At 42.9% G+C, this 26,439-nt stretch overlaps 1 protein-coding gene across 1 annotated transcript in view; it reads left to right on the forward strand.

Moving 5' to 3' along the window:
* Positions 1–8,160: 8,160 nt before the first annotated feature.
* LOC128519947 (protein kinase C and casein kinase substrate in neurons protein 3-like) overlaps positions 8,161–26,439 on the forward strand; it is a 29,344-nt gene continuing 11,065 nt past the window's right edge. Inside the window, exons 1-2 of the mRNA XM_053493926.1 lie at positions 8,161–8,276; positions 8,593–8,749. Coding sequence (XP_053349901.1) covers positions 8,235–8,276; positions 8,593–8,749 — 199 coding nt within the window. The 5' untranslated portion in view covers positions 8,161–8,234. The remainder of the gene's footprint in view (positions 8,277–8,592; positions 8,750–26,439) is intronic.

Here is a 26,439-nt window from a genome sequence, read left to right on the forward strand (position 1 = left end):
GGTTTGGATGGGCCTGGGCCCCCGTCCCTGGGCGGTTTTTATTTATTTATTTATTTATTTTTTTTTTTTTGGGCAACGGGGGTGCCTATGGGGGTCAGTAGGGGAGCTGGTCCCAAGGGGGGGGTACTTGCCTCCTCTGATTATTTTCTCCCCATCCCCGATGCTTCCCTCTTCCCGCTCCATCATAACACCATACAGGTAGGGCTTTGGGGTGCGGGGGTGTTGCTGGGATGCAGGGGAGGTTTTCCTTTCCTGTCTCCTTGTGACCACCTGCATCTCAATTTTATATCACATTTTAGACACTCTCATTACTTACTGTCATGTTACACATACATATAGGGCCTTGGGGGTGGGCACACTGAATGGCGTCCAGAGGGCGGGCTGTTTAATCAGCCTTACCTCTGGTGCCAGTGCCCATTTCCCAATTTTAAGTGGCACGTAGACATTTAGGGTTCTTGTGAGGGGCAGAGCTGACACGAGCTGCCGGAGGGTGGTTAGTGTCTTGCCCCTCCCTTGTTTTAAAGCACTTTAGAACAACACACACCAACACTACATTAGAGCGGGAGGAGCGAAGCAGGGGTCTTCCTTTTTTCTACACCCCCGTTCTCTATCCGCGGTCCAGGGCCGGGGGCTGAGAGGAGGAGCTGGCCGTTCGGTCGGGGTCTGGGCTGGTGGTCCTTTCCGCTGCTGCGGGGACCGGGGGGGTCTTTCTGTCCCCACGGCGGAGGGAAGTGGGTATATGGGGAGTGTGAGTGTGTATATTGTCTATTTTTGTGTGTCTACATGTGTGAGTGTGTGAATATTTGTTTGTATGTATGAGGGTGGGAATATATGTTTGTGTATGTGTGTGTCTGGCTGTCTACGTTTAGGTGTCAGGTCAGGTCCTAGACTCCACCTCTCTCAACATCCCAGGCCCCCCCTGCTCTGCCACCACACACAGCTGTGGGGTGCCCCCGGCCGCTGGTGGGTTGTTGGTTTCTCGCTTCGGGGCGGGGCGCCCGGGTGAGCGCTGGCTCACTCGCGGCGGTCGCTGGGCGGGATCTGGCTCTCCTGGCTTGGCGAGGCACCAGCTTGTGGATGGGGGGGGCCCTGGGAGCTCTGAACCCAGGAACCGGACTGCCTCGGAGTGGATGACCACCGGCGGAGCCTGCGGTCCTGTCACCACGGCACCCTGGGGCGTCTGCACTGGGGCTGCTAGATGACCCCCCTCTGGGCTCTCCGCTGCCCCTTTCGGGGTGGGGGGGGCTGTCCCTGCGGTGGTTCTCCTGAGACTCCTGTGCTCTGGGGGGCCTCTGGATGTCTGGGACCCGTGTCTCCGCCGTATCTGCTCCATGCCTCGCGGGATGGGACTGTGGTCCCCCACACACACTATTAAACATTTACATGGAGGAACCCTATGAAAACAAGCGCGCTCACACACACAGGTGTGCACACAAACGTTCACACTGGTGTACAAACAGGTGCTCACACACACACTGTCTTTGCTGTTGCTTCAAAACAAAATGTTTATTTCAAAATATTTTATTATGTGCGCGGCTCAACAGATTTAGGGACTTGTGGTTTGCCGCGAGTCGTGCAGGTGTTGGTTGTGGCTGCGGTTTTTCTGCTGTTGTTTTTTCTCTTTTTCTTCGGCAGGTGCGGAAGCGAGTTTTGACTATATTCTCTCCCCCCTCTCACCCCCCCCCCCTTTCTTTTTTTTTTTTTTTCTCTCTTTCCCCCCCCCTTTTTTTTTTTTTTTTTTTTTTTTACTCTCTCTTCTCTTTTTTTGGTCCCCGGTCTTGTCTGTTATAATATGGGAAACAAACTAAATAAATAAATAAATAAATAAATTTAAAAAAAAAAAAAAATGGCTGTGAATGATGATAGAACAGCTACACATACTCTCTGCTATGTGTTATCTGTGATACTGACAGGCCGGAAAAAAAAAAAAAAAAAAAAGAGAATACGGCCTGAGATGCCGTCTGGTCCTGCTGCTTTCCTGGTGTTCACTCTCTTGAAGGCTCTCCTCACGTCATGCTCTGTGATGATGAACGCGCTTCCGGTGCTGGCAGTGACTTCCTGTCTGCAGCCGTTAGCGCCGCTAGCATTAGCATCGCTAGCGTCTTTAGCTGCAGCCTCGAAGCGAGCATAGAAAGTGTTCAGCTCATCTGCCAGAGTCATGTCTGCGTTTATCATACCGGATGTTGTAGCTTTATAATCAGTAATTGTCCTTAATCCCTGCCACAGGCTCCTAGATTCACTCTGTTGGAGCTGTGACTCTAGTTTTCTCCCGTAGCACTGCTTCGCCTCTTTCACCGCCTTCCGGACGCTGTATGACGCAGCCTTATATGGTTCCATGTCCTCTGACGCGAGTCCCGTGTTGTAGGCAGCGGTGCGAGATTTCAGAGCATCGCGGATGGTTTTATCCACCCACGGCTTCTGGTTGGGAAACGTTTTAATAGTTTTTCTATGGTATCGTCCGCTAGTTTCCCGATGAATCCCACAACCGCTTCCGTAAACACACTGACGTCATCGTCGGAGCTGTTTCTGAACATGTCCCAGTCTGCGTCATCGAGTGCGTCCTGTAACGCGGCCACCGATTGGTCCGTCCAGCGCGCGACCTCCCTCTGAACCGGAACTTCCTGTTTCAGCCTTTGTTTGTATTTTGGCATGAGGAAGATGGCGGCGTGGTCGGATTTACCAAACGGTGGACAAGATTGTGCCTTGTAGCCGTCCTTGACCGTTGTGTAGCAGTGGTCCAGTGTCCTTTCGCCCCTGGTGGGGCAGGTGATGTGCTGATAAAAGTTCGGCGCTGCGCGTTTGAGGTTGGCACTATTAAAGTCCCCCGCCACAATAAGCGCAGCGTCCCAGTTTTGTGTTTGTTGTTGTGTGAGTGCCTCATGCAGCTCGCATAAGGCAGTGTCCGTGTCCGCTTGTGGTGGAATATAAACAGCGCTGATTATAACTCCCGAGGAAGGTAAAAAGGACGACACATGATGGACAGTAGTTCCAGGTTTGGTGTGCAGGAGCGTGTGAGAGGAACAACGCTCGCGCTGTTGCACCAGCTGCTGTTCACCATTAAACACACGCCGCCTCCCCTTGACTTCCCCGAGTCCCGTGTCCTGTCCATGCGGTGAACCGAGAAGAACTCAGCCAGCTGAATGGCGTGGTCCGGCACCGCTGGGTTCAGCCATGTCTTGGTGAAGCAGAGGAGATTGCAGTCCCGAATGTCTCTCTGGAACTTTATCCTGGCCCTGAGGTCATCGAGCTTGTTTTCCAGTGACTGGACGTTGGCGAGCAGGATGCTAGGCAGAGGTGTGCGGTGTGCACGGGCTCTCAGCCTGTTCCTGACGCCGGCTTGTTTCCCTCGGGGCCGCCGCTTCGCGTCGCGTCCTTTGTTGTCCCTCAGGATCTCACTCGGCCAGCTCGGATCCTGAGTTAAAAACGTCGAATTGTGAGTACATTGTATACCAATAGAAACAAGAGTGTCTCTATCATAACTAATGTACCCCATGGTGGTAATTTTGCCGGTTTTAAAACGCTGTAAACTAACTTAAAGAACAAAAACAAAGAAAAGGTGGTCGGAGCAGTCGTGACGGCAGCCGACCTCACCGGCGCCATCTTGAACCTTGTTCAAGATGGCGCCGTACATCTCTGTACTGTGTACATCACAGTACATCTCTGTACTGTGATGTGCTCAGTAACCAGATTGAAAACTGTTCAGGTATCCATTTTACATTACATTTGGCAGATGCCCTTATCCAGAGCGAATTAGACTTTTTATCTCATTGATAATAATTAATGTCCCTGTTGGGCCTTGCTCAAGGGCCCAACAGGGACAACTTGGTGGTTGTGGGATTTGAACCTGGGACTTTTGAACTGTAGTCCAATGCCCTAACCAATGAGCTACCCCTGACATTTGAGTTTAAGTGGTAGGGTAAGGATGTAAGGACTGGTGTGATATGCTCAGATTTTCTGGTTCTAGTCAGAATCCTGGCAGCAGGATTAAGTTTAAGTGGGTGTTCAGCTGATTAAAAACAACCTTTTCATTAATCTTACGTTTGTAACTGTGAAGGGACCCTTCCTAAGGTATCCAATAGAAGAGTGGCCAAAAAAATCTGCTGCAGAGATTACTACTGATGCAAGGGAAAAAGTTGATAAACTCTAAAGGACGACATTCTCAGCTGTTATGACAAGAGCTCAAACAATAAAGAAACTGAGGGCAACAGAAGAGGGAGATCTCAAAGAACTGAGTACAAAAAACAGGAGGGATTCTGCTAATGTCGCTTTTGACCCAAGCAGCCAAGGGAAATCTACCAAGGAGAACACCTAGTGACTTAGTTATCCAAAAAAAAAAAAAAAACTAGTGGACATGAAAAGTTTTAGTAACTTAACCAAACTAGTCAAGAATCCAAATTTTTGATGAGGATAAGGTCGGGGTTCCGATATTACCTGACAGAACATGGGTGTCCACAATATAAATAATGCCCATAATGCAAACCATGAGTAGGTAGCAGGTACGCTACTCTGGATGAGACACAAGGCATGGGTGACTAAAGGTCATAGACTTGCCATGAAAATAGTGGACAGCTGCATGATTTGCAGAAAAGGAAGTGCAAAGAGGTGTCCACAAGTTATGGGTGATCTTCCTCCTAAAAGAACAAAACCAGCCGCGCCCTTTGAATTCACAACCTTAGTCTTGTTTGGTCCTCACGAAGTAAGAGATGAAGTCAGGAAAAGAGTACGGCTTAAGGTCTGGGGAATTGTCTTCTGTTGCATGGCTTCCAGAGCTATACACGCTGACGTCATGAGTGATTAATCTACTAAAGGCTTCCTACTAGCCTACCAGAGATTTACAGCCCTGAGGGGACACCCAAGAAAACTGTGGTCTGACCCGGGCTCGAATTTCATTCGGGCCAAACCTGCTCTTGAAGAACTATACAAGTTCTTGGATAAGCTGCAGAGATCTGAGCTGGAGGGAAAGGCTTCCAAGCATAGTACTGAATGGTCCTGAAAAATCTATCCCGCAAGTTCTCCTAACAGGAATGGGGCAGCAGAGGCCGCTGTTCTTATTGTAAAGCGAGCCCTTTATAACCTGGGAGGCAATGGTGTTTTCACGTGGGGTGAGTTCCAAGCCTTCCTTTACACTAATCTAGCAAATGAAAGACCAATAGACGCGAGAACGCAGAGTAGAGAGGCTTGCATGGAATATGTCACTCCCAACTCTCTCTTACTCGGAAGGTCAGGACCGAATGGAGACCCAGGAGATTTTAATTTCATAGGCTATCCCTACAAAAGATTAAAGATTATCCAGGAAGACGTTACCAAATTCTGGGAAGAAATAGAGTCAGTTAGCAGGACCAAACTTGTTTGTGAGAAGTAATGGGCACACAATGGAACATTGGTGTGGGGAACATAGTCTGGCTGGCTGATCAAAATGCACTACGAGGCCAGTACAAACTAGCCAGGATAATCAAAATCAAATCAGACCGCAAGAGTGTTGTCAGAGACGCATGTGTGAGAGTCTTTTTACACTACCCAGTTCCAAGTATAAAGCCCAACTAAGTGAGCGTCACAGACAAGACAGAGAAGGTCATTAAGAAATTGAAAACCAAGATTCCTGCGACCATCCTTCATAGAGATGTTAGATGGCTAGTTGTCTTGGTTCCGACAGAAGAACAGGCAGAAGAAAAGAACCAGTTAAGGTTGAACTGGGTTGAAGAACCAAGTTAAAAAAGTTAAATGGTGAAGTTGAAGTCACTCGACAAGTGACACGATCACAGTATGCATCACCTCACAGTCACTAAAGGAGCAAAGGTACAGACTCAACATACAAGCACTATCTGTGACAGAGAATCACCACCTCACAGTATCTACTATGATGTAACTATGATGTAACAGTATAGGGTCTGTGTATAAAAACTTGCGTGTAAGAGACTGCAGTCAGTAACATGTGTGACAAGGAAGCACATTGGTTGCTGGTCATCTCAGGGACACTGATGGTATTATAATACCACTCTTTACTTATACGAAGGACTGATCACTTAAATTTTACTTGGTTTAATTTATTCACTATAGTGCTCATTACAAAAGAAAGAGTAACATATGTTATCCTGTGATTGTTGTTTAAATGTTTCCATGTATTCACAAAAAATGTAGTATGACGTTGTGTATTACATGTCTTCAAAGGGTTAATAGAATAGCATGTGTTAGTCAGTTGTGTTAGAAGCTTAGTTAAACAATTCTGGTTTTCATTTAATGTTATTGACCTCGCTCTCTTTCCCTCCCTTAGTTGAGTCTACTTTGAACAATTGTTGTGTAACCTGCAAAGCTGTCAGACACAAGAATTAAAAGTGATTCTAGAGTTGATTTCCATGTCCCCTGTAGTTGGCTATGGCTTTTTTTGAGATTGAAGCGGAGGGTGATGTGCAAATTCCCAGATAACTTGACAATGACTCCTTTTAGCATTTTATCCATCTCAGCCTTGATAGCACGACAGCGGGAATCTGGGACGCTGTAGGGAGGCTTGCACATGATCGGACCTGGGAGGGTCTTAATATCATGCTGGATCAAGTGTAAGTCCTGGTTTGTTTAGCTTTTAAATCTATATTGGAGACAGATCCTCTCCCTGCTGTACCAGCTCAAATCCATTTTTTTTTTTTTTTTTTTACAAATTTACCTGCACTTTACCCTTGAAAAGAATCGTGGCTGTAGTGATTAGGGCTATTGTGTAGGCTGATTCTATCTCGCACACACACACCAGCCAGCCGATAGATCCAGAGGCCTGCTGTAGGACGATTTTTAAAACACACACACATACCAGTTTACCAACAGTTTCTCACTCACCCAAGTGCACGTGAATGCAATTATATTTGAGTTTGGACACACCTTCTAATTCAATGTTTTTGTTTTGTGATTTATTTTCTACATTCTAAAACAACAACAACAGTCAGTTGTTTTAAAGTCAGCTGTTCTGAAACAGTTCTCACAGAACCGTATTGTGTTGAGTGCGTTTGTAAAACCCATCAAGCTCCATGATAACACTGTGTCTCATGAAGACCTTCCCAGGAAAACAAGACCCAAACTGAGCTCTGCTGCAGAGGAGAAGTTCATTTAGAGTCACCAGCCTCAGAAATCACCAATTAACAACCAGCAGCTCAGATTAGAGCCGTTATGAAGCTTTACAGAGCAGAAGGAGCAGATATACATCTCAATATCAACTGTTCCTTTATGCCTTCAGCATCGTTTAACTGTGTAAAAAGAAATAAAAATCAGGAAAGACCATGGAGTTAAAATGTTTGTTCACAAATAATTTTATCTGGTAGTGTATAGATCTTAAAAACCCGCTTTTAATTATTTCTTGACATTTAACATTTTTATTTACATATATTTTCACTTGTTTGCTTCTCAGTTTATACTAGAACTGAGTTTACAGTATATACAAAATGAACCTCATTTCTAAATGAACAATTTAAAATACCTTTTTAAAATATTACTGGCACAAAAAAATAGTTTGAGAGGATTATTTTTCTACTTTTTTTGAGGGCTAGGCATTTGGAAAATATAATGGTTTTTACCCAGTTTAACAAATAGTGTAATTTTAGAGGTTCACATAGTTTGACATCAAAAGTTTTAGGAATAATTTGCAAAACCAGGTTTTGCCAAATATGTAAATTTACAGAGAAGTGAAATCTAGACCAATATGTGAAACCCTGCACTCTAGTGCCACCACTGGGCTGATGAGACCCATCTCACTCGCATAGCAATGTGAAGGAGTCCAAAATGTGTCCAAAAGGCATTTTTGTGTGTTTGTGCGTGTGTGTGTTTCACTGTCCAGTACATGGTAGATAACTAATGGTGATCATGTTTAAAAGGAGCTAATTTGAGGTGACTGTGTGTGTGTGTGTGTGTGTGTGTGTGTGTGTGTGTGAGAGAGAGAGAGAGTTATATATAACGTGGTGTCTGATACAGTACCCTATAGCAGATGCATGCATGTGTCTGTCTGTGTGTGTGTGTGTGTGTGTGTGTGTGTGTGTGTGTGTGTGTGTGTCCGCGCGCATGTGTGAGCTGGAATATAGCATCAGGAATAGAATCCCCTCCCAAACATTCCACTATCCAGCAGAGGCATCCCAAAATAAACAGCACATGAAAGGTCAATACACACAGACACACACACACACACACACACACGCACACACTTGTTCCTTCGTGCTTTAACTCTAATACACTTCCTTGAGGTGTGTGAAGCAGTAGCCATGGCTGAAAAGAAGGATGAAAATATACTGAGCTTTTGGATGGTGAGAAAATAGATTTTAGTCTCTCTTTCTTTCTTTTTTTCTTTCTTTCTTTCTTTCTCTTTCTTTGTGGTTGTGTGTGTGTGTGTGTGTATTCACTTTTCTAACTTAATATATAATTTATAATGAATAAATAAATTAATAAATAATGAATCATTAATAATTAATTTAATAAACAATAGTTTATTAAATTGTGTCTGAAAGTATGTTTAGTAAAAATGTGCGTGTGTGTGTTTATAACTGAATGTGCGGCATAATCATGCATTTGTAAAAAATGTGTGTGTGTGTGTGTGTGTTTGTGTGTGTGTCTGTCTTTTAGCCGGGTAACTATGCCGCTACAGTACACAGGACTAAAGACTCGTACCAGGTATGTGATGTCATTGTGGACTGTTTCAAAGACAGAGCTCGAGTGGAGAAACTTTACGCTCAACAACTCACTGAGTGGAGCAACAAATGGAAAAAAATATCTGACTCCAGTAAGAGCACTCTTACACAGTATACACACTACACACTTTTGATTGCACTTTGTTTCTTTTGATCTCTGTGCTCTGATTGATCAGGTGTTGATAAATTCTCTATAAAAGCAGCTGTGACAGTAGTGCAGCTTTATATTAATGCACTTGCTCTGATACGTTATATTTCCATAGTAACGGCTCATCCACAGGAAGTTATATGGTGAACGCTTCATATAAGAAATTTTGTCTACCTCTGGATTTGGAAAAGCTTAAAAAAATTATACATATATTTATCACTTACATCATTTAATACCTGTTATTGACAGTTAAAGAGTTTGTAAAAACAGTTAGAATGTTAAATCTAAAAATAATCTCCTGATCTTTAATGTAATCAGTGATATTATTATTATTATTATGATTACTATTTGAGGTTGAAGCCCACGTACATGTCTGTGTGTTTCTCGGTACAGCAGAACTCTCTGTCTAACTTATTAATACAAAGAAATCCCATTCTGTAAGGTTGAGTATCTTACGCCTTGTTTACACTAAGTTGTCCTTCTTTGGTGCTCAGACAAATACACTCCCTGTTCGGTAATCGGAGAGTGAATCACAGATGAGAAATGGAAAAAGTAGATCAAAGGATAAAGATGAAGTTTTGTCTTAAAACCACTCCAGCGTGTTAAAATTCACTTATACCACTTCAGCGCTGTTATTTCAGCCAAAGTGAAAATATGAACTAATCCCAGTCAAAATATTCACTTTATCTTTTCTAATTAATATCTATTGGTGCAGGTGTTTGTTTACATTAAGTGCACAGTATACTGTCAAAACGTCTGGTTTGTAATCTGCCACATACCTGCTTATACCTTCACGACTTCTAAACATTTCAATTTAATTTATGGTGCAGTTTTAAGGCCTTGTTCACACGGGCTTAAAATTTTTGGATAAACGAACTTGCTCTGAACGTCCTAGATGTTTATGTTGCGATCAATTGTTTTGTAGTGGCGATCGATTGACTTTTACACTGGCGATCGATTGTCTCTGTCTAACGTCAGCCTGCAGCCCAAATTGTAGTTTGTGTGTTAACCTGTTGGGGCAGTGTCAGGAACTGGATATGAAAGCCCGCCGTTACTGGGTTCACCCTCTGACTGCACAAGGTCGGATTAAAGAAAGTTTTTTTTTTTTGTGGTTTATAAAGAAATGCGAAAATTTCCGCGTATGTTTTTTAACTATTTATTTTATTTTATTTTGCCTTTTTTGCATTTCCTAATGTATAGCATGTAGGATCATGGGATATATCCGGTCCTCCGAAGCGTAAAATGAAGACATAACGACTTCTTTTTTTTAACCTAATGGGAGCAACAGTGTCTAATGTACTGGTAAAAATAGTGGTCATGACTAGTATAGCTAGTCACTTCATTTAGATCGTCTGCATTTAATTCAATTCAATTCAATTTTATTTCTATAGCGCTTTTAGCAATTTTCATTGCCGCAAAGCAGCTTTACACAGTCAAAAGAATTATTTAAGTTTGTATGAAATGTGAATTTGTATGAATCAAAATGGTCAGTTTGTCCCTGGTGAGCAAGCCGAGGGCGACAGTGGCAAGGAAAAACTCCCTGAGATGGTAATAGGAAGAAACCTTGAGAGGAACCAGACTCAACAGGGAACCCATCCTCATCTGGGTGCAACAGAAAGCAGTAAATGATCTGCATTTATACAGTGTGTAGGGTGGGAGGCAGTTCAGCTATAATAGCTGATGTTAATTGATGTTAATATGGAGTCCAGGTAGTTATTGAAGACCCAGGTAGACTTGTAAGAAGTTCCAGTCATGAACTATCGAACTGTCAAGTCCCCAGAGAAACAGTTGCCAACACCAGTCAAGGCCAGAACCGTCTTCTAGGTAGAGAGAATCATCCCCAGACACCAGACGCATCCCAGAGAGACACACGGGGCATCCATGTGACGAGATCTTCAGCCAGAAGCGGGGCACCAGGATGGGTCAGACAGGTCCGGAGGGCAGAGGGAATCTGGATCACTGGCAGCTCAGGAACGACATGTGTAGCTCGACAGGGAGAGAGAAAGAGTGAAAGGGGGAGACAGGAGGAGAGAAGAAAGAGAAAGAGGGGGGGGAGAGAAGAAGAGGAGAGATGGCAGTTAGGTATGGTGGGGGTCTAATAAGTAATTGGGATAGATCCGGCAGATTACTTGTGAATCTGTCTTTAGTAGTCGGATTCATATTTCTAACAAATCGATAACATGGGGAGACACATCTAATCTGTTCTACGGGTAGAGTATATACAGATGTGGTCATTAAGACTGCGCGTGTTTTCCCGCGGGATGCCTCAATTTAGCCGCGGCGCGCCGCGACTTGCCGTAAGCAACATTCGGGAATTTAAATAAATGTGTTGTGCTTCACTGAATATCCGCCAGATGGAGCATGGAAGGACTTTATTTAAACGCCGGACCAAGTACTGTACAACAAAGAATTGTGTATAATTACTTAGTCTAAAACAATATTGTTCCCAATGCTGAAGCAAACATGAATTTTATTTTGCTTTACAACAAATATTTCTTGATAAATGTGTGTATATGTGCTTCATATTTTTTTCATAATGATGAAATGAGATGCCCAAATTCGTGCTTTAAAATTCTTAATAAGTTTCTTATATATTTTTTGTAATGTTTTAACAGGGACAAAACAGTGAAAGACATGGCAATGTCTCGGTTTACATGGTGTTGAAATTAATCTAATTTCCTGATAGTAGGCTATCTGATAGTCTTAACTATGCGAATGTCCTGATTCGTGAATATGCCAACATATCTTATTTAAAAGGTAAAAAATGTGTCGACATCATCAGAAGACATGAATGAACTATATATATTATATTATTAAGTAAATATTATCTTATGACCACAAACTTTTTCGGGCTTTTTATAATAATCATCATATTTGCTGTTTGAGTCCAGCATTTAATAATTATTTCATACATTATTTAACCACGGCTGGAAATAATAGCTGGAATGTAATGTGATTGTGAATTCATGACTAAAATAAAGCAGTTTGTCTTTTGTAAAGTACTTTCACTTTACAAAAGGCAGCGTTTTTATCAATAGGTTGATAAACGTGTGTTGTACAGTATATACACCGCGACAGCGCGCGCAGTTACTCACTTCTCACCTTTCATGTAGGTCTGCTCGGACTAATTCGTTTTAAACCCCTCAAAACTGCGTGTATATACAGCTTAAAACCTCCATTAGTTATTAAAGCATCTATTTAGAAAAAATGCACCAGTGATTTCGGAGCTCCAGGAAATCTCCCGGCGCTCTGCGCATAACACCGGGCCAACTCATGTCGAAAAGAATTTATAAACAGTTTCTAAACGTGGGCTATTGTTTTTTTTTTTTACTTATAGTATTTGTTAATTTAATTTAAATGAGGTTTGGGCTCAGGACTTTAATTCGGCATCGTGATTCTCCTCTTTAATTTACTCCATAGTTTTAATCAGCGCTCAGCCGCATGCATGGAGTTTTCCAGAGCGCACCGGCAGAAGTAGACTAATGATTATGAACGCGTCGGGAAAACAGCAAGCAGACTGACTCTGACCATTTAAAAAAACGTTTGCGTTCATTTTCTGACGCGCTCAAGTTCACCAAAAACAATACAGAGCAGCGCAGCTTATTTGCTTTCAAACATTTATAAAATCACGTTTTTTCGTTATTGTGAGTGCGCTTAAATAAAAGTTGAGTCTTATAAAGGCATGTAGTCTTATATAGTTTTATTATATAGTTTTTGCACATTAATCAGAGTCCTCATCTGTTACATTTTTGAGGACAATAGTTTTTTTTTCAGCCTGTCACGGCGTGCGCCCAAATCAATATCGCTCCTCGCTCACTAGTTAGGCGGCCTCCCATTCAGATATGCGAAGAAGCGGGGCTGCGGAATTAAGCACGAATAGTGAAGAAGAGCTCTCCTTGCTAATGATCCCGGGTTCATCCGCGCTATAAAATACTCGGGGTTTGTTGGTTTACAGTGGATTTTACTACGCGGTGTGAGTGAGACGCGCGCACACAACGCGGAAGTGCGGCATGCAAACGGGGCAAATCGCGCTGGCTCTTCTTTGAAGTCCCTGGGGCGCGTTCCGCCCCAGGGACTTCAAAGAAGAGCCAGCGCGAGCGGACGGAGGCAGGAGCTGCTGTCCGCGGATGGCCGTCGTACTCGTATTTTATAGCGCAGGGTGAAAACCCGAGATCATTGGCATGGATGAGCTATGTCCAGCCCTGTACCAGCATGTCATGTGGGCATTATAAGACTAAAAAGTGGCAGCTGGCACGCCTAAAAATAGACGCAGGTAAATTTTTTTATAGTCTAAATGAAAATCCTCCTCTTTAGTGCCTCCTATTCCTATTAATCCTATTGTTCTTTTAGTGTCACTGCGTGTGCTTACAATGCCAGACAACATTCAAATGCAAATTATTCACTCTCCCCAAGTGTGAATCAGCTGTTCTCACCTATACATATTAACCTATACGTTCTCATCTTAAGTGTTTAGGTAAAATTCCACCTATATAAGTGTGACAAATATGCAAAGAAAAAAAATAGGAAGGGGCAAATACTTTTTCATGGCACTTCACGTGTAGTCAGATTGTTCCACTGGGCTGAAACTGTAGCAGGTGGAGTTATAGCACTTTTCAAATCACACTAACTATACACTGATATGAATAACTTTGAATGATGAATGCTACGTTAATATGATCTCGGGCTTGCTCCACATTATAAAAGCAAAGCGCAGAGTTTAGTCCGAGATCAGGGAAGTACGTGATGTGGTGGAAAATAGGCAGTGGCGGTTCTACACCGAATTGCTCCGCGGGCGAGACTCCCTCCCGCCCCCCGTCAGCGCCACTTCTAACCAACCAAACCCCCTGTCTGAAGTCTGCTCGGTCTTGTTAATTTGTTTTAAAACCCCCAATTCTGTGAATTCCCCCAGCAGCGAAACCGGTTTGATGACTTCACACCTGTTGTAAAGGTGAGATGGGGGATTACAGTAACTGTGGGTGCGCTTTACCTCGGAGCGCGCTGTCGCGTTGTATTCAATGAATAGACTAAAACAAAATCATGTTTGCTTCAGCATTGAAAACAACATTGTAATAGATTAACTTTATTAAAGATTATACACTTTTGTATTCTTTGTCCACACACGTGGGCAATTTTTAGATATTGATCCTTTCTCGATGCAGCAAATTTTCTGAGCAAATTAATAATAATTTCCATAAATGAAAAGGAGGAAGAAGAAAAGGTTACGCGAAAATAAGAAAAAGCTTTAGAGGTAAATGCTGTGAAATGCTTCAAATGAACAGATTCTGCCTATAACAGGTCAGGGACAGTGAGGCTGGACCCAGCAGCGCACCACATCCCACATCATAATACATGCTGATGATGACCAACACGTCTCCCCTCATCTACCAGAGCCAAGGAAAAAGAATGGCAATCAAACAGAATAAAATTAGTAGCAGCATTAACTTGTGCTAGTTATTATGATGGTGGTCAATATTAATTGAAATAATGTTTCTCAGCATTTTTTCGTGTTAATATTGACTACCATAATAATTAAAGAATAAAATAAAAAATATTGATTTATATGTTGTTTGTCTTGATGTTCTTTTTTTTTGTTTGTTCCTTTGACCCAATATATGTTCAGTGATACTTCAAATAACATGTTTAAATAGTATTGATTTCTGTATTGTGTTATATTTTTATACTAGTAACTGGTGTTAAAAATGTATCTCTACATTAATGAGCCAATGTATTATGGTGTGGGCTGCTGTGGGCCAGGAAGTCCAGGGCCACTTTTTGGTCCCAGTCCGCCCCTGTAATAACAAATGGAGAAAGCGCAGTCAAGGCCCGGGGATTCTGTGTTCCGCGGGGGCCAGTCGTGAATAGCTGACACTCAGTGACAGCCAATGAAATTGAAGCATTTTTGCCGCTTTCCACGTGGTGTGGCGTTGCTTAAATAATATCCGTATAATATCCGTATATCCTATAAAATCGTCCAGACCCTGGTTCGAATCCCGCTTTGGGTGAAAATGTAATAAATGTGAATCCTTTGTTTTACAGTTTTTGCTTATGATAATCATTAAATTATAGCAACTGTGAGGTGAGTGCTAATGTGTTTCATAGCTTAAGCAAAAAAAATTCTCAATTGCAAACATGCATTTAGTACTGAAGCATAAGTTGATAATGTAATGGCTATATCTATGGCATTTTATCGAATAGCACCAGCATATTGAGCACTGGCTGGGAATCGAACCCGGGTCTCCCGCATGGCAGGCGAATCACCTACCACTGAGCCACCAGTACCCGTCTGCGTTTAAAGTGCATAAATACTGTTATAGGCTAACGTCATACATCTTTGTAGTCCTTTTGCACACGCGCGGGTGCGTTACAATAATAATAGTAATAAATTCAGAGAACTACTACTACTAATAATAATAATTCTGAATGAAAATGATGAATAAATACATAACAGTTTGAGCTTAACACGTTTATGAGCTCTGTCGCTTGCTGTCAATGGGCGCCTAAGAGACATAACATTTTTCGGCTTCAGTAGACACACACAGTAGACACAGTGAGTTGCTCCATTTATATTTTGTTCAACCCCAAAAGAATTTAGTAAGTCCATAAATACGAGGGCTAAAGTGTCGTTAGCATCATTCAATTCAATTCAATTTTATTTGTATAGCGCTTTTAGCAATTTTCATTGCCGCAAAGCAGCTTTACATAGTCAAAAGAATTATTTAGGTTTGTATGAAATGTGAATTTGTATGAATCAAAATGGTCAGTTTGTCCCTGGTGAGCAAGCCGAGGGCGACAGTGGCAAGGAAAAACTCCCTGAGATGGTAATAGGAAGAAACCTTGAGAGGAACCAGACTCAACAGGGAACCCATCCTCATTTGGGTGAAACAGAAAGCAGTAAATGATCTGCATTTATACAGTGTGTAGGGTGGGAGGCAGTTCAGCTATAATAGCTGATGTTAATTGATGTTAATATGGAGTCCAGGTAGTTATTGAAGACCCAGGTAGACTTGTAAGAAGTTCCAGTCATGAACTATCGAACTGTCAAGTCCCCAGAGAAACAGTTGCCAACACCAGTCAAGGCCAGAACCATTTTCTAGGTAGAGAGAATCATTCCCAGACACCAGACGCATCCCAGAGAGACACACGGGGCATCCATGTGACGAGATCTTCAGCCAGAAGCGGGGGACCAGGATGGGTCAGACAGGTCCGGAGGGCAGAGGGAGTCTGGATCACTGGCAGCTTAGGAACGACATGTGTAGCTCGACAGAGAGAGAGAGAAAGAGTGAAAGGGGGGGACAGGAGGAGAGAGGAAAAAGAAAGAGGGGGGGAAAGAGAAGAAGAGGAGAGATGGCAGTTAGGTATGGTCACAGTCACACAATGTATAATGTGAATGTATATTAACTGTAGAGTGCAAGCAGAGACTCCGGCAGAACTAACTATGACAGCATAACTAAAAGGGAGAGCCAGAAGGAAACACAAACATGAGGGCTTCCTGAGATGTAAAGCAAACAATCACCTCACCGTCAGCAAACCTGAGTGATCAATGAGAGTGAGGAAGACAGCATCCAAACATACCAGTTCACCATAATACTCTACGTCCATGAGTCCCCCAGATCTGCTCCTTTACCTATGGCAAATCTATTTATAAAAATGCTCGGCTAAATAAATAGGTTTTTAGCCTGGACTTAAACACTGAGACTGTGTCTGAGTCCCGAACACTATTTGGAAGACTATTCCATAACTTTGGGGCTTTGTAAGAAAAAGCTCTGCCCCCAGCTGTATTTTTCATAATACGCGGTACTGACAAGCAGCCTGCATCCTTTGATCGAAGTAGGCGTGGCGGATCGTAAGACACTAGCAGTTCGCTCAGGTACTGCGGCACGAGACCATTTAATGCTTTATATGTCAAGAGTAGTATTTTAAAATCAATGCGAAATTTCACAGGGAGCCAATGGAGTGAAGATAAGATAGGGGTGATGTGCTCATATCTTCTGGTTCTGGTGAGGACTCTCGCTGCTGCATTCTGGACTAGCTGAAGCTTATTTATGCATCTAGCTGAACAACCAGACAGTAAGGCATTACAATAGTCCAACCTAGAGGTGATAAAAGCATGAACTAGTTTTTCTGCGTCGTTTAGCGACAATAAATTTCTTATTCTGGCAATATTTCTGAGGTGAAAGAATGCTATCCTGGTAATATTATCTACATGTGCTTCAAATGAAAGGCTGGAATCAATAATCACACCAAGGTCTTTCACTGTTGCATTTGATGGAACAGAAAGGCCATCTAAAGTTACGGTGTGATCTAAAATTTTACTCCTAGCTGTATGCGGTCCTATGACTAGAACTTCTGTCTTATCCGGATTTAGCAGAAGGAAGTTAATTAGCATCCAATTTCTTATGTCCTGCACACATTGCTCAATTTTTGTAAGCTGTTTTTTCTCATCAGGTTTTGCTGAGACATATAACTGTGTATCGTCAGCATAACAATGAAAACTAATACCATGCTTACGGATTATGTTGCCCAGAGGAAGCATGTAAAGGGAAAAAAGCAGTGGACCTAAAACTGAACCCTGCGGAACGCCAAACTCCACTAGAGAACATGCAGAATAATCACCATTTAAGTCTACATACTGATAACGATGGGTCAGATAGGATCTGAGCCAGGAGAGGGCTGTACCCTTAATTCCCACTACATTTTCTAATCTGTGAAGAAGAATAGCGTGATCAACAGTGTCAAAAGCTGCACTGAGGTCAAGTAATACAAGCATAGTTACACAACCCTGATCAGAGGCCAATAGAATGTCATTTACTACTTTAACGAGCGCTGTCTCTGTACTGTGATGAGGCCTAAATCCTGACTGATACAGTTCATGTATGCCATTTCTATGTATATATGAGCATAGCTGCTCCGCTACTATCTTTTCCAGGATCTTAGAGATTAAGGGGAGGTTTGATATTGGTCTGTAACTGGACAGCTGACAGGGGTCGAGGTCAGGTTTCTTAATTATTGGTTTGATAACTGCTAATTTAAAAGATTTTGGAACATATCCAATGCTGAGTGAAGAATTAATTATTCTGAACAGGGGTTCTGTTATTGCTGGTACTATCTGTTTAAGAAAATGTGTCGGTACAGGATCTAATATACTGGTTGATGAATTTGAAGAAGAGATGAGTGAAATTAGTTCATTCTCTTCAAGGGGAGTAAAGTATTCTAGGTTCTGGTCTGACATGGCTAGATTAACATCTGCATCAATTACATTGTTCGGTTTCAAAACCTCAATTTTATGCCTAATATTTACAATTTTATTATTAAAAAAGTTCATGAAGTCCTCACTATTGCATGATGTTGTTGTGGAGATTTCTGCAGTGGTCTTATTTCTGGTTAATTTGGCTACAGCATTAAATAAGAATCTAGGATTATTTTTGTTATTTTCTATAAGAGTGGAGAGATATGTTGATCTAGCTACACTAAGAGCTTTTCTATAGTTCAGGATGCTCTCCTTCCATGCTATTTGAAATACTAGTAATTTAGTTTGACGCCATTTACCTTCTAATTTCCGAGCGGTCTGTTTTAAAGTGCGCGTGTGATCGTTATACCAGGGAGCAAGTTTTTTATCTCTAATAATTTTTCTTTTGACTGGAGCTACATTATCTAGGGTATAGCGAAATGTCGACTCTAAATATTCAGTCGCCTGATCGAGTTCTGTGGGGTCAGACGGTGATCTAATCGAAGTTGGGAACTCTGGGAGATTACTGATAAAACTCTGTTTGGTAGTTGATGTGAATGTACGTTTCATACGGTAGCGCGGCGCTGTGTGTACATTATTATTGTGACACACTTGAATTGAGACAAGATAGTGATCTGAGATAACTTCAGATAGTGGTATTGTGAATAAATTTCTTATACTTAATCCAAATAATATTATTAAATCTAAAGTGTGACCTGCTTTATGAGTGGGTCCTACTACACACTGATTTACTCCTACCGAGTCCAGTATAGACATAAATGCAGTTCTCAGAGGGTCTTCTGGGTTTTCAAAATGAATATTAAAATCTCCAGCAATTAACACTTTGTCTACAGAAACGACTAGGTTTGAGAGGAAATCTGCAAATTCACTAAGAAATTCCAAACTCTTGGCCCTGGGGGTCTGTACAAGGTGGCCATTGTAAAATATAACACGGGTTTATTATGTATTTCATTAAGTGCAACATTAATGATAAGCACTTTAAATGAGTTAAACCTGGGCCTTATTTTCTGAGTAACAGTAAGTACATCATTGTAGATAGTGGCAACACCACCACTGCGATCAGTTAGACAGGGCTCGTGCTTATAGAAATATCCTGGCGGAGTAGACTCATTTAGACCAATATATTCATTTGGTTTAAGCCAGGTTTCGGTGAGGCAGAGTGCGTCAAGGCAATAATCTGATATCATTTCATTAACAATAAGTGCTTTAGGTGCAAGGGATCTAATGTTGAGAAGTCCAAACTTTAGAGGTAGATTTCGATTACTTATTTGGCCTTTTTCTGGTTTAATGGTTACCAGATTGTTTCGGCTGGATTTAATGAATTTATTCTTTTTTCTCACTATTCGGGGAACAGACACAATTTCTATAGGACAAGCTATGTGTATGCGTCTATTAGTATGGCGAGTTGTATTGTGGCTGATATCTAAAGAAGGCCACAGGCCATCAGTGTGGTAGAGCCTAGGACACTCCCAGAAAACATTCCAGTTATCAACAAAGGGTAATCTCTGTTGTTGACACCAAGATTGTAACCACTCATTAAAGGCAAATAATCTACTGAACCTCTCGATTTCTCGCTGAAATGTCGGAAGTGGTCCAAATACAACGATCTTTGTTGTGGGTGATGTGCTGTGGACCTTCTCGACCAGGGTCCTGAAGTCCTTCTTTAGGATCTCCGTCTGCCTCAGCCTGGTGTCATTCGTGCCAGCATGAAGGACCACAGCTCGAATGTTCTTCCTCAGGGCCACAGGCACCTGTGCAGCAACATCAAGAACACGTGCACCAGGTAAACAGCGAGTGTACGCCTTACCTTTAGCCGTGGTAGCACGCACGTGCCGGACGATGGAGTCTCCGATGACCAGCGCGTCGTGTGCTGTCCCACAAAGAGATGCGAAGCGGTTTCGGGTCGAGATCTCGAAGACAGGTGGTGGCGGAGGAGAAGAGGTCCTTGCCCGGGGCTTGGCACACGTCTTCCGCTGCTGCATTATCCAGGTCTCGTGGTATCCCGGCGCCGGGGTGAAGAAAACCTGGGCAGGCTGCGTCCTCGGTGCGTTGGGCCTGGGCAGAGAAACACGCAGGGTTGAGGTTGTAGGAGAATTCTCACGCCGAGAATTTACCCGGGACAGGTGAGCGTCGGTCCGCGACGATTTCAGCGTGGCTTTCCGCTGCTGTAGCCGGGCCAGCTTCACTTGTAGGTCGTTGATCAGCTTCTCCACGGCCCCGAGCTCCAAGTCCACTGAGTGCAGCTCCATCGTCTCCTCACCTGCACACAGAGGCAGAGACACAACCGACATGGTGTATAGAAACGGAGATAAGCGGTGTGAAACAGCGTAAACAAACTAGTGATAGCCGGGCTAACGGGCTAGTGATGCTAATGCCCTTTAAAAGCAGTGTGCTGGAAAACAATTAAAACTTAACAATATAACACGCATTTCAAGTGAATATATTATAAGATAGTATAAAATACTTGTTTAGATCTGTTATATGTTCCTGTTATATGTTACTCCTTCTAAGGGGACGAAAAATTGGTCAGTCTAATGGAGCTAAAAAAAAAAGCAGCGTCTCGTACTCATGCACTTGTTATACACAACTGTCCAACATTATGCACCGATATTAGATAGATGTTAGAGTCTATAAACATGTTAGAGTCTTGCTTACTCTGCAAAGTCACACAACCCCATAAAAATACCCAAACAAACAGACTCCCTGTAAGGGCCACCACTATGTAATGCTCAGATCTTATTTTAGAGCTAATTACACTATTACGGGGTCTAGAATCTAAAAAGGGGCTAATATTACTTACTTCCGGTGTTGCCGGCTTCGCAATCTTTGCGGAGCAAGAAAAGACACGTGACAACAGAAAAACAAACAGACAGACAAACCGACAAGGTGCACCAACCAAACAATATATACAAAATATATACAAATATAATGTCAGTAGTGTATGCGTGTGTGTGTGTGAGTGCGTATGTATGAATGTCCAAGTCCGTGTTATTCCGAGTGTGAAATGGTGATCGGGAGAGATGGCTCTGTCTCACCGGTATAAGATGTGTACATTATCTCTCCGTCCTGAGTGTTATACCGGTTCTGGCTTTATACCGGCACACGTGACCCGATAGGTCATCGGGGTTCCCTTGCGCATCACTTTTCTCATGCACATCATGGTAACACATACTGCACTATAAACCATACATCTTTGTATCCAAATAAAGAATGAAACTTATGCAATCTAACCCTGCTAAGCCCTGAGGAATTGTTTTCTCCTCCTGATTTATGTTTTACTGTTTGATCTTACTCCAAAGCCTGATGTTGCTCCACAGTCTGATCCTGTTATACTGTCTGTTACCTTACAATAGCTACACTCGATGCTGCGCGAAAGCGCTTTGGGAAACGTTTCGTTGTGCCCGGTTGTGAAGCATGTGTGTGTCAAACACGTCAAAATTTTTGGCATATATAATCTCGGTCAGGTGATGTCACTCGATTAGGTGCACCTGAAGGTTATAAATAGGCATGGACCAGAAACATCCTCAGATCTTTTCGTCTTCAGGATTCACTTTGTGAGTGTGCGTGTGTGCAAGCATTTTTTAAAAGGAATGCGAAAATAGGAAGTGTCTTATTACTCACCAGAAAGATGGCAGAGTTAGACACGAGTCCGTCCCTCTGTGTAGAAGAATATCTCGCTGAGGGCGATCTCCTTGCTTTCTGTTTTCAGTTTTTGAGGGAAGAGCACGCCATCTCGGGCTGGAGGGAGCAGGTAAGTATTGCGATTTCTCCCTATTAAAGTCCCTCACGCTCGGGTTCGCCGTTTTTGAAAATGAAACTGCAAGCCACTACGCATTTTTCACATGCATATCTGGCAGAATTTTCCTTTTCTCTCGCCGGATCATGAGCCTTTTACCTTACACTTCTCAAGCGCGCTTCGGCACGTCTTGTAAAGGGGGGAAGAACTTTCTCTCTCGCTTCCAAGGAGATGAAAACTATTACTTCAGAGTGCTCCTCTAGTGATGAGCCAGTGTGTTAGTTGTTGTTTGAGGTGGTAACACGCGGTCTAACGCGTATTCGCTGTAAAAATAAATGAAATAAATCCCCCAAACGCTCAAGGTCAGACGACAGGTGCCTGTCGGTTGGCCGGAGGAGGGGCCTTGGTAATCCCCTTCCTGGCGATCTCTATGAGTTAAATCTTTCATAATCTCTTTCTTTTTATCCCGTGTTTTTGTGCTATTGACATCGATTTGTTCCAATGTCATTGATGAAAGCGCGGTCCTTTATGATGATGTCCCAGATCAGAGAGACGCTTGTGGGCTATTTCTCTCCTGGGAGCTCATCCTTCTGGGAAAAATCCACACTCCCCACCAAGCATGTAGACTAACATCTTCGTTGGTGGAAGAAGATTTTTCAGGCAGTGGGTCAGCCTGGTGCTGTCCTGCACACAATGGCTTTGCAGGCATACCAGACTGACCTACTGAGAGTTGAGCACTGGCAGGAGGCCGTGGTTCAATCTCCGCCACCTCTGGTGTTTTGGGGAGCAGCAGTCTCCAGAGAAATGTTAGGTGTTCAGTCCCTTCCTCCCATGTTCAGGATGCTGAACATCCAACACACCCACCTAGCCGAAGTGTCAAAATTTGTGCACATTTTAGAGAGGCTCGCAGCGGGGAACCTACTGCCATGTATGTCTCTTTAGGCACGAAGCACTGTGGAAGACCAGCACCCTCAGGAGACCGGTGCTCAATTCCCGCCGCCACTGTTGTTTCGGGACACAGCGGTTTCTGACAAAGTGTTAGGTGCTTGGTTCCCTCCTGTCATGTTTCAGGACACCGAACACCTAACAGCCACCACCATCACCACCACTCCTCTGCCTAGCTAAGCGACAAAGCTACCGCCCCTTCGGAGAAGCTGGCAGCGTGTAAGCTACTGCCAAGCATGTCTCCCTGGCTACATGATTCAATAATTATGTTTCAACTTGAAACCACAGTGAGCACCTCTGTTAATTAAAAATCACAGGCTTGCTGGAAAAAGCAAGCCTCTCTCCTTCCTCTCTTGCTCTTGACGAAGGCGGTCGCATCTGCTCTCCCTCCCTTATCTCTCCCTGCTTGCTTCTCTTGTCTGTCTTGTGAATACTATTTAGAGACTCTCCTCGTCTTGCTCTTGAAAATAAAAAACGGAATATGGATTTGATCAAGTGGTCTCTGAATGCAATTGACACGATCTTCTCGACGAGAAATGTGGGTTCTGGGGAACCTACTTGTCCTGCTGGGATGTTTGTTGCTGGATACACGATGGACGGTTGGGAGAAGTGGCGCATTGTGTGCCTGGCCGCACTGTCTCTGGAGGATGTTGAAGATATCTACCTATTCGTAACTCTGATAACTGGGATTCTGCTGATTGGATTAGGTGGGATACTTAAAAGCAGTCAGTCTCAACCCCAAGAGACTGGCTGGCTGGGAAATAGTGGTGACGAGAGCTGTCAGTAATCAGACTGTGGTTCTGGACCGCAAATTGGATAACATCTTGGTGAGACTAGCAGCTATGCAACGTGATTTGGACAGACCTGGAGACCAGTGATGGACATTAAATATCTGTGAAATTGGCAGATATTGATCGAAACCTGGAAAATATGTTTTTCTTTTTCGGCTGCCCTTTCTCTTTCCAGCTACTGCATTTCAAGGCCGTGGCTGGAGACATAACTAACTCCCCGAAGACCAAGATAACGAGACGCTCTGGAATCCTACTCCCCCCCCCTTCAAGGACACCTGGCGCAGACTATTACGGGATGTTACAGGCTTACAAACTGACACGCACGCTTTCACAGAACAGCTACAGATAGACACTCTACCTTCCCCATATCCAATGCCTTCGTGTGCTTATTCCCTTCAGTGTGGGCAGGCGGAATCGGGACCAGCGCTCTTTAGCTGCAGGGACTGGAGCTGTTTGCCTACATTGGACATTTCCTATCCCCTGTACCCTCATCGTTGCAATGTTTATGTCTTGTGATTACATGTTTTTCTGTGCTTGTTGCTGAGGTATTTTTTGTACCCCTGATCGCACACTCCCCTTTTCGAAGGACAGTCTGGGAGGGGATTTTTTACCCTCGTTATCCTAATGTATCTTATTCCTTATTTTCTATGATGGCGCCCTAGGTGGCTGCCGTCGCGACTCTGTGGCCGCAAAAATCATTTCGCTGCATATTGTACTCTGTATGATTGTGCATGTGACAAATAAACTTGAAACTTTTTGAAACTTTTTGAAAAAAGGAGCCATAGCACATGTTCCCCTCCCAAACAGAGTCATTTGGCATCAACACGTCATCCTAGCACACCTCATTTTTTTAAGAGTGGAGTCTTAACACAACAAAAAGCGTCCTCCTTCCTACACGAGGTATGACATTGAGTGTCATGCGGAATCCAACCGCAATGCGGGCACAGTGTGCCAGATCCATTATAGCACCCTAAAGGAGTCCAAGCTAGGCCAGGAGGTAACTTTACCGCTCCAAGAGTGGTTTCAGTGGTGGGATTATGTCTAAGTCTCCTTTTTTTTTTTTTGTCTGGCCGACAGAACATCTTGTCGCTACCATCGGAGTGCAACTGGTACAACCAGTTCTTCCTAGCACCAGGTTGTGAACCCAGGGCTAATCACCCGGGTCCATGTAAAAACAATAAATTATTCCAAAACCAACAATCAACTCCTTGGGGGGACTGTGCACACACTACACAACCCTGGGGGTCTAGACAATAGCAGTGCGGCGGAGTGGGTATTCTCGTTCCCATAACGCTTTCGCATTAATTTTAAAATACTACTTTTGACATATAAAACATTAAATGGTCTCAGGAGGCATTATCTGAGTGAACTGCTAGTGTCTTACAATCCGCCACGCCTACTTCAATCAAAGGATGCAGGCTTGTCAGTACCACGTATTAAGCTTTTTCTTACAAAGCCACAGAATTATGGAATAGTCTTCCAAATAGTGTTTGTGACTCAGACACAGTCTCAGTGTTTAAGTCCAGGCTAAAAACCTATTTATTTAGTCAAGCATTTTTGTAAATAGATTTGGCTTGTGTGAAGGACCAAATCTGGGGGACTCATGGACGTAGAGTATTATGGTGAATGGGTATGTTTAGATGCTGTCTTCCCCACTCTCATTGATCACTCAGGTTTTTGGCAGTAAAGTGATTGGTTGCATTACATCTCAAGGAGGTAAATATACATTGACTTTATAGAATGTGGGACAGTGACCATACTTAAGTGCCATCTCTCCTTTTCTTCTGCTCTTTCCTCTTTTTTATCTTAAATTCAATTCAATTTTATTTTATTTGTATAGCGCTTTTAACAATCGTCATTGTCGCAAAGCAGCTTTACACAATCAAAAAAATTATTTAAGTTTGTATGGAATGTGAATGTGTATGAATCAAAATAGTCAGATAGTCCTTGGTGAGCAAGCCGACGGCAACAGTGGCAAAGGAAAACTCCCTGAGATGGTAGTAGAAAGAAACCTGGAGAGGAACCAGACTCAACAGGGAACCCATCCTCATTTGGGTGAAACAGAAAGCAGGAATTGATCTGCATTCATACTGTGTGTTAGGTGGCAGCCAGTTCAGCTATAACAGTTGATGTTAATATGGAATCCAGGTAGTTATTGGAGACTCGTAGACTTGTAGATAATTCCAGTCTTGAACTATCGAGCAACTGCAGCCAAGCCAAGTTAAGTCCTCAGAGAAACAGCTGTCAACACCAGTCGAGGCCAGATCCGTCTTCATGGTAGGGTGAAACCACACTCAACACACAACAACATCATGTAAGGACTTCATGAACTTTTTTAATAATAAAATCGTAAATATTAGGCATAAAATTGAGGCTTTGAAACCAAACAATTTAAGTTATGCAGATGAATAAACTAATTTTACTCATCTCTTCTGCAAATTCATCAACCTGTATATTAGATCCTGTACCGACACATTTTCTTAAACAGATAGTATCAGCAATAACAGAACCCCTGTTGAGGATAATTCATTCTTTACTCAGCATTGGGTATGTTCCAAAATCTTTTAAATTAGCAGTTATTAAACCGATTATTAAGAAACCTGACCTCGACCCCTGTCAGCTGTCCAAATACAGGCCAATATCAAACCTCCCCTTTATCTCTAAGATTCTGGAAAAGATAGTAGCGGAGTAGCTATGTTCATATCTACATAGAAATGGCATACAGGAACTGTATCAGTCAGGATTTAGGCCTTATCTCAGCACAGAGACAGCACTTGCTAAAGTAGTAAATGACCTCCTATTGGCCTCTGATCAAGGTTGTGTAACCATGCTTGTATTACTCGACCTCAGTGCAGCTTTTGACACCATTGATCACGCTATTCTTCTTCACAGATTAGAAAATGTAGTAGGAATTA

This window comes from Clarias gariepinus, chromosome 4 (assembly GCF_024256425.1).
Source record: "Clarias gariepinus isolate MV-2021 ecotype Netherlands chromosome 4, CGAR_prim_01v2, whole genome shotgun sequence".
Classification (NCBI taxonomy): domain Eukaryota; kingdom Metazoa; phylum Chordata; class Actinopteri; order Siluriformes; family Clariidae; genus Clarias; species Clarias gariepinus.